Source organism: Mustela nivalis (assembly GCF_964662115.1).
Source record: "Mustela nivalis genome assembly, chromosome: 3".
NCBI lineage: Eukaryota > Metazoa > Chordata > Mammalia > Carnivora > Mustelidae > Mustela > Mustela nivalis.
Window position 1 is genome coordinate 109145843 of NC_139022.1, and position 12938 is coordinate 109158780.

At 39.1% G+C, this 12938-nt stretch overlaps 1 protein-coding gene across 15 annotated transcripts in view; it reads left to right on the forward strand.

The window, feature by feature from the left end:
- Nucleotides 1-1233: 1233 nt before the first annotated feature.
- Nucleotides 1234-12938, forward strand: part of CDKL3 (cyclin dependent kinase like 3) — a gene marked incomplete at both ends in the record, with an annotated part of 111221 nt that continues 99516 nt past the window's right edge. For 6 of the 15 annotated variants that reach the window (XR_014310318.1, XM_082725710.1, XM_082725699.1 and 3 more), the window contains 2 exons: nucleotides 2491-2679; nucleotides 10294-10488. Coding sequence is in view for 11 of the 15 variants with exons in the window: in XM_082725710.1 (XP_082581836.1) it covers nucleotides 2491-2679; nucleotides 10294-10488 (384 nt within the window). Of the gene's footprint in view, nucleotides 2298-2490; nucleotides 2680-10293; nucleotides 10489-12938 lie in introns of those variants that run through there. The other 9 variants (XR_014310316.1, XR_014310317.1, XM_082725705.1 and 6 more) reach the window with 8 other exon arrangements.

The following is a 12938-nucleotide window of genomic DNA, read 5'->3' on the forward strand; positions in this document are numbered from 1 at the left end:
CACCAAGTAAAATTCCCTGAAACGCTCCCATAAGGTCACCAAATAACCTGTATGTGCATTACGCTGGGGTTGCCAGGGTTGGAAATTCTGAGGACAAAAAAGAACGGTATAGATAGAGATTGTCTTAAGATTTGTCGACTATCTCTATGGAACTACATTCTATGTTTTTTTTTTTTTTTAAGATTTTATTTATTTATTTGACAGAGATCACAAGTAGGTAGAGAGGCAGGCAGAGAGAGAGGAGGAAGCAGGCTCCCTGCTGAGCAGATAGCCTCATGTGGGGCTCCACCCCAGGACCCTGCGATCATGACCTGAGCCGAATGCAAAGGCTTTAACCCACTGAGCCATCCACGCGCCCCTGGAACTACATTCTAACAGGAGTTTGCTCTCATTTGAGGACTGGTGTCAAAAATGTGTCAAAGTCAATGGATTTGGCTAAGATGAGGGTACATGGAGATGAAAACTCAAAGCATTTAGAAGGGTAGTTGGTTGTCAAGAAACCTTACAAATATGACTCGGATGTGGGGAAGAGATTTTGCAGACATGGGTGGGGATTATGTATCTAACCTGGATAACTCACCTCACTTTTCTACACCAGCAAGTAAGGTGCAAATTAGTCTGAAGTGTCACCCACCAGGGAGCTCAGAGGTGTTGATGCAGCCTGTGAGGATTTTGACATTTCCTTGAGTTCCCTCCTTCCACTGTCTTTGATTCCTGGCTTTCACGGTCTGGAGGACTCAGAGATCTTTACATACTTCTGGGTAATTCTCCAGCCCAAGGCGAAATGGGATCATTGCACCAAGTTGCCCGTAGTTTCAGGGAATTGAAAGAGTTAATTTCCCCCCCACTTTCTTGCTACCTCCTTTTCCCCGAAGTCTTGAATTCTGTATTTTGCTTTTATAACTGCTTTGGTGATCAAGTTAGCCAAGCCTAACTCTTCATAGGTTCTGTGATGCATTTACAAATGAGATTCTCTAAATTAAAAGCTGAATATTCTCTTTTGCCTTCCTGCCATAGTGATCCTAACTCTCCCCAGGATATAGCTAAAGATGAAGACATACATGTAGGGTCACACGCAGTGAAATGGTAAAGACAATCTCCAAAAAATACCGTATTATGTCACTTACCTAGCAATGTGTATTTGTTATGGAAACTCAGTTTATGGAGGCTGTCAGGTCAGCAGAACCCCATGTCCAGTTCTTAAGCAATAGTTAATGGTCCTCCCTCCCCCTGCTCTGCTGCGCCCTTTTATGTCGGGCCACGTCGGTCTATCTACCGAACCCTTTTACTTGTTTTCCCTAAGAGGGTGTTTTTTAAAAGGTGTTCTACGAGTCGAAAAAAAAATTTTTTTTAAGTTTGTAGCAGTAAAAGGTGTTCAAGAAACATTCTTGATTTGACAAATGTCTTAACCTCGTTTTAAAAATGAATTTCGACAGCTGAGATCGAACTCAGGTCTATGAAATATTAATGTCACTAGGTAACTTAGACGACTATAATTACACAAGACTTCCTTGGAAGACTAGTTTTACAACATGTTTCTACTTAAAGACTCCAGCCATCCTTTTAGGACGCTGAGCCAGCGGCAGAAGTTCTTTGTCCTGGGGGCATCTAAGACGCAGGTTGGGCAAGCCTCCGCCCCTCTTGCCCCTCCCTAAAAGACACGCAGACTCTCGGTGCAGTAAAATGTGGCTTCTCCTCCATCTCTGCTCAAAACCAGCCTTGTGAGTTGGTCTCAACCCATATACTTCCCACCGCAAGCCCAAGAAAGCTTTCACTTGGCACGCACCGAGAACTCATTTTCACCGTGTCTCATTTTCTCTTCCGGGTCGTGCCGGATGCGGCTGATGTTTCGGTCTTGCGCAGTAGGCCCTAAGCGCGAGGTCAGCGGCAGTGTTGCCATGGTAGCGGGCTCCCTGGAGCTAGGGGGCTGGCAAGCTAAATAGGGTCGGGGTCCATTTGTTCCGCCGGGTTTGCGGCGGAGCCAGGCCGGCGGGACTGCAAAATGGGCTGAGACCTCGGCGGCTGACCGGACGAGGTCTACTGTAGGGCAAGTGGCGCAACACTGGTCCGGGACCCTAAGAGGTCTGGTTTGAGGAACCGGTGGGGCTGAGGTTTTCTTCGGTCCGGGGGCCTAATCTGTGCGCCACGGCAGTATTTCGGGAACCCCATAGTTGAGGGCCATATGACAGGAAGTGTGCGGACCCCATTCTTGATGAATTGGTGACAGGTAGTGAGGGAATCTGAATTCTGCGTGTTCACGGGAATGACCGAGACAGCAGGAAGCTCCCTAATTTCTGGTGAGCGCTGGAGCCCCACAGGGACACCTTACTGTCTAGTTGACAGTTACCGAGGACAAACAAGTATCTGTGGGAAAGATTAATATTTTCCATGTTTTATGTCTTTTAAAATACGGGTGCACTGTGGAAATGCAGTGTCCAGCTTGAATAAATAAAAGTACAAATGTTTAACTTTTTTTTTTCCTTTATTTTTATGAAGAAGAATCCGGACTTGAAAATGGAGATGTATGAAACCCTCGGAAAAGTGGGAGAGGGAAGTTATGGAACAGTTATGAAGTGTAAACATAAGGATACTGGGCAGATAGTGGCCATTAAGATATTTTATGAAAAACCGGAAAAATCTGTCAACAAAATTGCAACGAGAGAAATAAAGTTTTTAAAGGTTTGCTTCTTTTACCTTAATTGCTATAAATCAAAAGAGGAATTGTTATGGAATAAAAAATTATATAAGGAATCTTTTAGTTAACACATGTATGAAGACATAGAGTAGACTTAAAAAAGTGTGATACCTTATTGTCTACATTTTGAAATTTTATAGTGATACAAGATATATATGCTTATATATAATGTAACAAAAATTATGCCAAATATTATTATTTTTCAGAAATAGTAAAAGACAGTATCTGCTCTAAAGTACTTTTATTGTTTAATCAGAAAGATGGTAAGTCTCTTGAAAACAATACTGAATATAAAGTGACTCATAATAAATGACAAGCGATTAACACAAAGTCCAGTTAAGTAGAGAAATTTTTTTGGAGGAAATGGGACATGTATTTGGTCTTAAAGGATGTGAAAATTTTAGGTAAGAGGGAGAAACTATTGTATTCTAGGTTAGGGGAACAACATAAACTCAGATATCCAAGCATGAAAAAGAACAGAGAGCAGAGACATTGGTTGGTCTGTGGAGTTTTTTGGACAGAGTAGAAAGAGGTGAGATTAGAGAAGTAAACTGGAGTTAGGTTCTAAAGTCTTGGCTTAAAAGGACAAACTTTGATTTTGTAAGAGGTGGAAGGTTTTGAATTCAAAATAAAGCAACTATATATAATAATTTAGCACCATTTTTTAGAATAGGCTGGAAGACAGTAAAAATAGGGAGGTCTGTTATAAATTTAATTCAAGAATCTTGGTAAATACCATGAGAATCCTTGCTGGGTTGCAGCAACTTGAATTTAAAGTTAGAAAAGCAAAGTTAAAATAGACTATATTGCAAAAGAAGACATGAAAGAATGTAGAAGGAAACAGAGGGAGGCAGAAGAATTAATGAAGTTCAGTGACTGTTCTCACTGATGGAAATATGAAAGACCCAAATGAGAAATGGACTGGAAACTAGTTCAGTTTTAGAAATGTTGAATTTGATGTGACAAGAATACATTTAAATAAAGCTCACTAGTATGGTTTTAGAAATGGGATGGAAAACAGAATTTTATGTAGGTATAACAGGTCAACCCAAGAGAAAGAACTTAGGACTGTGAAGAAAGGGGCATTAACATTCCTTAGGGATTGGGTACAAAACTAGTGATTAAAAAAATATTTAAGTCTACATATTTTATTTATTAGAATTTATCTAGATGCTTTAAGGTTTATGACTTTGACAATATAGTCTAGATGTTTTATGTGATGAAGAAAACAGTCTTTCATTTTTATCTGATACAAAAGTAATATTCACCTCCATTTTATAATTGAAGTATAATTAACATACGATGTTATATTAATTTCAAGTGTACAGTGTAGTGATTTGACATTTCTATACATTATTGAGTGTTCACCATCAAGTATAGTCATCATCTGTCACATACAATGTTATTGACCATATTCCCTGTGCTATACTTTTCATTTCTGTAATTTTTTTTAAGTTTTATCCCTGGAAGTTTGTACCTCTTAATCCCCTTTTATCTATCTCACCCGCTCACTTCCCTATGTCCTCTCTGGCAACCACCAGTTTGTTTTCTGTATTTAAGAGCCTGCTTGATTTTTTTTTTTAAGATTTTTATCCATTTATTTGACAGACAAGAGATCACAAGTAGGCAGAGAGGCAGGCAGAGAGAGAGGAAGGGAAGCAGGCTCCCTGCTGAGCAGAGAGCCCGATATGAGGCTGGATCCCAGGACCCTGGGATCATGACCTGAGCTGAAGGCAGAGGCTTTAACCCACTGAGCCACCCAGGTGCCCCTGATTTTTTTTGTTTGTTCATTTGTTTTGTGTTTTTTTGGATTCCACAAATAAGTGAAGTCATATGGTATTTGCCTTTCTTTGTCTGACTTATTTCACTTAGTGTAATACTTTCTAGGTCCATCCATGTTGTTTCAAATGTTAAGATCTCATATTGGGGGGAGGCGCCTGACTGGCTTAGTCAGTAGAGCATGTGACTCTTGATACCAGGTTGTTGAGTTTGAGCCCCACATTGGGTGTAGAAATAACTTTTTTAAAAATCTAAAAAAAAAACAAACCTTTTTTTTTATGATTGGGTAATATTCCATTGTATATGCATACCATATCTTTTTTATCCATTCATGTAATGACGGATGCTTTGGTTGCTTTCATATCTTGGCATTGTAAATAACACTGCAGTAAACATAGGGGTGCATATATATATATATATATATATATATATATATATTTTTTTTTTTTTTTTTTTTAAGATTTATTTATTTATTTGACAGACAGAGATCACAAGTAGGCAGAGAAGCAGGCAGAGAGAGAGAGGGAAGCAGGCTCCCTTCTGAGCAGAGAGCCCGATGCCTGGTTCAATCCCAGGACCCTAAGATCATGACCTGAGCCCAAGGCAGAGGCTTTAACCCACTGAGCCACCCAGGTACCCCACGTATGTCTTTTTGAATTAGTGTTTTCACTTTGGTCAAATACCCATTAATGGAATTACTGGATCATGTGGTATTTCAACTTCTAATTTTTTGAGCAACCTCCATACTATTTTTTATAGCACCTTCTTCAATTTATAGTCAGCCCCCGCAACAGTGCTTTTCCTCCACATCCTTGCCAATACTTGTTATTTTCTTGTCTTTTTAATGCTAACCATTCTGATTGGTGTGAGGTGATTTCTCATTGTGGTTTGATTTGCATTTCCCTCATGAGGAGTGTTGTTGAGCATCTCTTATGAGTCTGTTTGCTACCTGTATATCTCCTTTGGAAAAATGTCTCTCCAGGTCCTTTGCTCATTTTTAAATAGTATTGTTTGTCTTTTTTAGTGTCGAGTTGTATAAATTCTTTATATATGTTGGATATTAAACCCTTATCCTAGACATCATTTTTAAGTGTCTTCTCCCATTCAGTAGGTTGCCTTTTTATTTTGTTAATGGTTTCCTTTGCTCTGCAAAGGCTTTTTATTTTGGTATAGTCCCAATAGTTTATTTTTGCTTTTGTTTCCCTTGCCTGAGGACACAGATCCATAAACATGTTGCTAAGGGTGATCTCTAAGGGAGTACTGCCTAATGTTTTAGGAGTTTTACAGCTTCAGGTCTCACATTTAGGTCTTTAACCCATTTTGAGTTTATTTTTGTGTATGGTGTTATAAAGTGGTGCAGTTTCTTTTTTTTTTTTTTAAGATTTTATTTATTTATTTGACAGAGAAAGATCACAAGTAGGCAGAGAGGCAGGCAAAGAGAGAGAGAGGGAAGCAGGCTCCCCGCTGAGCAGAGAGCCCAATGCGGGACTGGATCCCAGGACCCTGAGATCATGACCTGAGCCGAAGACAGCAGCTTAACCCACTAAGCCACCCAGGTGCCTCTACAGTTTCATATTTTTGCATGTAGCTGTCCTTCCTGTTCCCCCAGTACTATTTGTTGAAAAGACTGTCTTTTTGTGATTGTCTTGCCTCTGCTGTCAATTAATTGACCATGTAGGTGTGTTCTTCTGTTCTTTTCATTATGCCTCTTCTGTTTATGTGTATGTTCCTTTGAACTCTGTGTCCTGTTCTGTTGATCTCTGTGTCTATTTTTGTGTCACTATCATACTTTTTTGATACTGTAGCTTTGTAGTATATCTTGAAATCTGGGCTTGTGATACTTGCAGCTTTGTTCTACTTTCTCCAGATTGCTTTAACTATTTGAGGTCTAAATTTTAGGATTAATTGTTCTAGTTCTATGAAATTCTCCTCTTTCTTTGTAAGTCTATATTAGATATGATGGATCAATTTGGGTTTTTCCTTGTATTTTTGTTTTTTAAAGATTTTATTTATTTGTCAGAGAGAGAGAGAGTGCACACGCACAAGCAGGGGGGCACACAAGCAGAGGGAGCAGCAGGCAGAGGGAGAAGCAGGCTCCCCACTAAGAAAGGAGCCTAATGCAGGACTCAATCCCAGGACCCTGGGATCATGACCTGAGCCAAAGGCAGACCCTTAACCAACTGAGCCACCTAGGGGTCCCTCAATTTGTTTAAATAAAATAAATATATTAGGTATTTCTATTTGTGTATTGTTGAATTATTCTATTTCTAGACAGTGTAAAGAAAAGGTAGAATCAGTGAAGATGTTATGATTTTGTGAGATGCCACTGCTTTTCCTGATGACCTAAAACATTGTAATACCATAAGGCAACTGTTGTACACCATAAGTGAAAATTTGCTTAGATGGAGATCTTTTCCCAAGCAATATCTTTTGCTCTTTCTTCAGCTCTGTTACATTTAAGCTGATTATTTTTTTTTCTAGTTTATCATTTTGTAAAAACTACCAATATGTTGCAAGAACACAGAAAGTAAATAGAAGATGTAGTTAACGGGGCACCTGGGTGGCTCAGTGGTTAAAGCCTCTGCCTTCTGCTCAGGTCATGATCCCAGGGTCCTTCTCTTCTCAGCAGGAAGCCTGCTTCCTCCTCTCTCTCTGCTTGCCTCTCTGCCTACTTGTGATTTCTGTCTGTCAAATAAATAAAAATAAAATCTTTAAAAAAAAAAAAAGAAGAAGAAGATGTAGTTAACTATTACAACTATTATGCAAACTGTTTGGAAACACCTTAACTATTTATTCTCATTGGCTTGTTTGGGTGTTTTGTTTGTTTGTTTTATTTTTAAGTTGGCTCCACACTGGGCCTGAGATCAAGATGTGAGATGAAATCAAGAGTTAGAGGCTTAACCAACCAAGCCACCCAGTTGCCCCTTATTGGTTCATTTCTTATAGGATTTTAAAATTGATTTTATCTAATTCGACAAGAGAGAGTTCTTGGATTAATTCACATTTTTAGTCTAAAAAGATTGCCATTATGACTTCATTTGAATTAAATTTTTATCTGCTAGAATTTTATTAAATGCAGTTAAGAGTAATTAGTGACAATAGCTGTAGGAAAGTTATCTGGTAATAAAGGAAAACAAAAGTAAACAACTTGAGGAGTAGCAAAGAAGAATTTCTAGGAGTTTCACAGTTAATCTGAGAAAGAATTCTTTCCCCTGGTGGATCTTCCATAATGCTTATTGACTTACATTAACTCTTCATTGCTTTAGCCTTTAAAATAAAGACTAGAGAAGGAACCAGTAATTTTCCTTAGCTGAAGGATTAGTAGTGTAGTGTCCAAAAGCAGTCAGTTGTCTTTGGTGCTACTAGCATGGTGTCACTGCAGCACTCTGGCATCTTGCCAACCAGGGAAATTGGGAATAAAATAGGAAAGGAATCTGGCATTATATTCTGGCATGTTTTTCTTTTAGTCATATTTTAAGGACTTTGGACTATGTGTAAGTACAGATAAGTAGAAAAATTTATTATTGTGCTGTTAGAATAAAGACAAATATTTTTCATAACATTTAATTTTCTAATGAATCTAACATTGAAAATATACCTCTCGATTTTTAGCCAAATGAATAAATGCTTTTAGTAATTTGAAAATGTTAAGTATTTGAGAACTGGTAATAATTAAGTTAGCATGTTAAAAAATAAACAGGATAAAATACTGAACCTCATTTGTTTTCTAAGCTGATAAATGCCATTTTTTACCTTCTGAAGTTAAGATTGTTACTAGTTTAAGGTGTTTATTTAATAGAATGTTACAAACAGTGAACAAAAAGGTATCCACAAATAATTGTATATTTTTGTGAAGTTCCTATGACTGTAAATTATTATTTTGTGTATCTGTCAAGTTTCTATGTATTTTGATTCTCTTTTGTTCCAGTGTAATTAATTAATTTATACTGTCCACCTGGAACTTATGTTTCACTTTCGAGAGTTGAGGATCAAACTAAGAAAATCATTTCTTTGAAATCATCACATACTGAGTGGCATTAAAATCCATGCTCATGAGATTAAGAGTCACTTATGGTTTGTCTCCCTCCCAATCCCATCTTGTTTCATTTATTCTTCTCCTACCCACTTAAGCCCCCATGTTGCATCACCACTTCCTCACACAGGGAGATCATATGATAGTTGTCTTTCTCTGCTTGACTTATTTCGCTAAGCATGATACCCTCTAGTTCCATCCACGTTGTCGCAAATGGCAAGATTTCATTTCTTTTGATGGCTGCATAGTATTCCATTGTGTATACTGAGGGTTGCTGGGGGGAGGGGGGGTTGGTAGAAGGGGGGTGGGGTTATGGACATTGGGGAGGGTATGTGTTTTGGTGAGTGCTGTGAAGTGTGTAAACCTGGCGATTCACAGACCTGTACCCCTGGGGATAAAAATATATGTTTATAAAAAATTAAAAATTAAAAAAAAATCCATGCTCATTTGAAAACTAACATTTTAAATTCCAGATGTTAGACTTAATTATAAACCAAGTTGAAGGATAGAAAGATATGTCTTGGGGCACCTGGGTGGCTCAGTGGGTTAAGCCTTTGCTTCAGCTTGGGTCATGATCTAAGGGTCCTGGAATTGAGCCCCGCATAGGGCTCTCTGCTCAGCGGGGAGCCTGCTTCCCTGCCTCTCCCCTGCCTGCCTCTCTGCCTACTTATGGTATCTATCTCTCTGTCAAATAAATAAATAAAATCTTTAAAAAAAAAAAAAAAGGAAAGATCTGTTTTAGGGGCACCTGGATGATGCGGTAGGTTGAGTGTCTGACTCTTGATTTCAGCTCAGGTTATGATCTCAGTCTTGTGAAATGGAGCTCCACATCCACTGAGTGCAGAGCCTGTTTGGGATTCTCTCTCTCTGGGTCCTTCTCCCCCACTCATCTGTACACACTCTCACTCTCCCCAGTAAAGAAATAAAACTTAAAAAAAAAAAAGGTATATCTTAGCAGCATACCAACTTGCATTATACTACATTAACTCTAAATTAGTTTAATAAATAATCAAATGCCAGCTTGAAGTAAGACAGTACATCTCCCCTTGTTCTGTATGTGTTAATTATGAAATAGTTTAGCATTTTCTTAGGTTTATTTTTTTTAGTAATCTCTATACCCAACATGGGGCTCAAACTCACCACTGCAAGATCAAGAGTTGCATGCTGTTCTGAGCCTCTCTAAACTAGGAGCCCCTAAATTAGCATTTTTAAAAAATAGGAATGTAAACAAATAAGTTGAAAGTTTCCTATTGAAATTCATGGAGTAAAATAGGCTGAGAATAAGGGCACCTAGGTGGCTCATTCAGTTAAGTGTGTGTCTTTGACTCAGGTCATGATCCCACAGTACTGGGATGGAGCCCCAAGTTGGGCCCCCTGCTCATCAGGGAGACTGCTTCTCCCTGTTCATGCTTGCTCTTGATCTCTCTCTCAAATAAATAAATAAATAAATAAAGTCTTTTAAAAAATAGACTGAGAATATTTATGCTTTTAAAAATTATGTAGGCGGGGCAGCCTGGTTGGCTCAGTAGGTTAAAGCCTCTGCCTTCGGCTCAGGTCATGGTCCCAGGGTCCTGGGATCCAGTCCCGCACCGGGCTCTCTGCTTAGCAGGGAGCCTGCTTCCCTTCCTCTCTCTCTGCCTGCCTCTCTGCTTACTTGTGATCTCTGTCTACCAAATAAATAAATAAAAATCTTAAAAAAAATAAAAATTATGTAGGTATTTTATATATATGTATAAATTATTACACATGAAATAATGTATTATAAATCTGTTTCTTCTGTCAATAGCAATTTCGTCATGAAAACCTGGTCAATCTGATTGAAGTTTTTAGGCAGAAAAAGAAAATTCATTTGGTGTTTGAATTTATTGACCACACGGTATTAGATGAGCTGCAACATTATTGTCACGGACTAGAGAGTAAACGACTTAGAAAATACCTCTTCCAGATCCTTCGAGCAATTGAATATCTTCACAATAATAACGTAAGTGCTTCAGAGTAAGCCAAACTATAGGATGTATATGAATCGTAAATGCTCTTTAATGAAGGTTTTAAAAGTATTTTTCTGTACAATAGTAATTGTTATCCTGAAACTGGGGCCATTACCTATACTTTAGTTGCAGAATTGCAAAATGTGTTAAGTACACAGTAATAGAGTTGTAACTCTAACAATAGGACAGACTAAGGATGGGGTGCTAAAGGAAGTATCAGTAATTTGGTAAGGAGGAACCAGCCATCAGGTGGGACTTTTTTTTTTTTTTTAAATTTTTTTTTTTAAAGATTTTATTTTTTTTTTTTATTTGACAGAGAGAGATCACAAGTAGGCAGAGAGGCAGGCAGAGAGAGAGAGGAGGAAGCAGGCTCCCTGTGGAGCAGAGAGCCTGATGCGGGACTCGATCCCAGGACCCTGAGATCATGACCTGAGCCGAAGGCAGTGGCTTAACCCACTGAGCCACCCAGGCGCCCCCAGGTGGGACTTTTTATTGGGGAAAGTACATCAAAATGTTGCCGGGCAGGCTCAAATGAAGGAAGGTTTAGAGGTAGGAACTAGAGACTAGGATGGGGAATGGCAAGTAAATGTAGATGCCTTTAAGGAAAGAAAGCAGAAATAAAGTTGCTAAGAGGTACATAGTCTTGCTTTTTTTTTTTTTTTAAAGATTTTATTTATTTATTTGACAGACAGAGATTACAAGTAGACAGAGAAGCAGGCAGAGAGAGAGGAAGGGAAGCAGGCCCCCTGCTGAGCAGAGAGCCTGATGTGGGACTCGATCCCAGGACCTTGAGATCATGACCTGAGCCGAAGGCAGCGGCTTAACCCACTGAGCCACCCAGGCGCCCCCATAGTCTTACTTAACATGAAAAAAATCAAGACCACAAAGATCAACTGTTCTGAATTTTAGTCAGCTGCCTAGTAAGTGTTTAGTTCAGCAGGTTTTTATGGAGGTATTTCGTTCCCAACTTCAGCTCTACTCTCTGGAAATTTAGATATATATTCAGGAAATAACAGGAAGAACCTCAAAAAATTTATTAGTAAATGATATAGACAAAACATCTTATATCCTAAGCTTTTTTGGCTATCTTAGTTTCTTTTCTTTCTTTTTTTTTTTTTTAAGATTTTATTTATTTATTTGACAAACAGAGATCACAAGTAGGCAGAGAGGCAGGCAGAGAGAGAGGAAGAGAAGCAGGCTCCCTGCTGAGCAGAGAGCCCAATGCATGGGCTCTATCCCAGGACCCTGAAATCATGACCAGAGGCCTTAACCCACTGAGCCGCCCAGGCACCCCTCGCTATCTTAATTTCTAATTTTCTGTCTTGCTAATAGTGCATCTCATTTTGTAGCTTTTTTTTTTTAAATTTTATTTATTTTTTACAGAGAGAGAGAGACAGCAAGAGAGGGAACACAAGCAGGGGGAGTGGGAGAGGGAGAACCAGGCTTTCCAATGAGCAGGGAGCCCTGTGGGAGCTCGACTAAGTCACCCAGGCACTCCTCATTTTGTAGTTTTGAAATGTGGTTATAATCACAATTGGAATTGATATTGTCATTTCCTTGCCATCTGGATCCATAGGGAGGCATTAAAATGTAATAGTAAGAGCACAGTCTGTGGAATCAGACTATCCTAGATTTTCACCCACCATCTTTTCTCTGGGTAACCATGTGGTTACCTATGCAGTTCACAGCTCACTGCAGTAGAGTGTAGTGACAGGTGGTAGCCCCTTTATGTTCTGGTCCCAGGAAAGTTACCTAACCTCCCTGATCCTCACTGTCCTCATGGGTAAAATGATGTAGTACCTCACATTTTTTTTTATAACCGTCAAATAAGATAGTAGGTATAAAGTGTTTAGCATTGTGTCAAGCATATTTTAAGTATTTAATAAGTAGTGCTGGTAGGGAGTCAGGAATAGTTGTGTTATCTGTATCTCTATTCTGCTTTACCTGTTTGAAAGAGTTTCTTGAATCAAGGGAGACACCAGTATGGGCTATAATTGGAATAGAGGACTTCAAAGAGGAAGTAAAACTAAAGTAAGTAGAATTTGGAATTGTAGCTAAGATTTCACTGGAATAGAACAGGAATTAGATTCAGATGGGGTACTGCTGTGAGAACAGTGCAGGCCTGAGCAGGGGACTTAAGAGAGTGGTGATGAGTGAGCTCTATAAAGACTAGGTAAAGGGTGATAAGATTGCATGGGTTCCTTGAGGAGAGGTTTCCTGAATCTTGAAATTCGTCCTGAAGAGTTTGGACTTTTTCCTGAGGATACTGGGAGACCACAGAAGGGTTTTGAATCTGGCTATAACAGGATTAAAACAAAACCTAAATTAGGGTGCCTGGGTGGCTCAGTTGATAAAGCGACTGCCTTCGGCTCAGATCTTCATCCTGGAGTCCTGGGATGGAATCCTTCATTGGGCTCCCAACTCCATGGGGAGTCTGATTTTC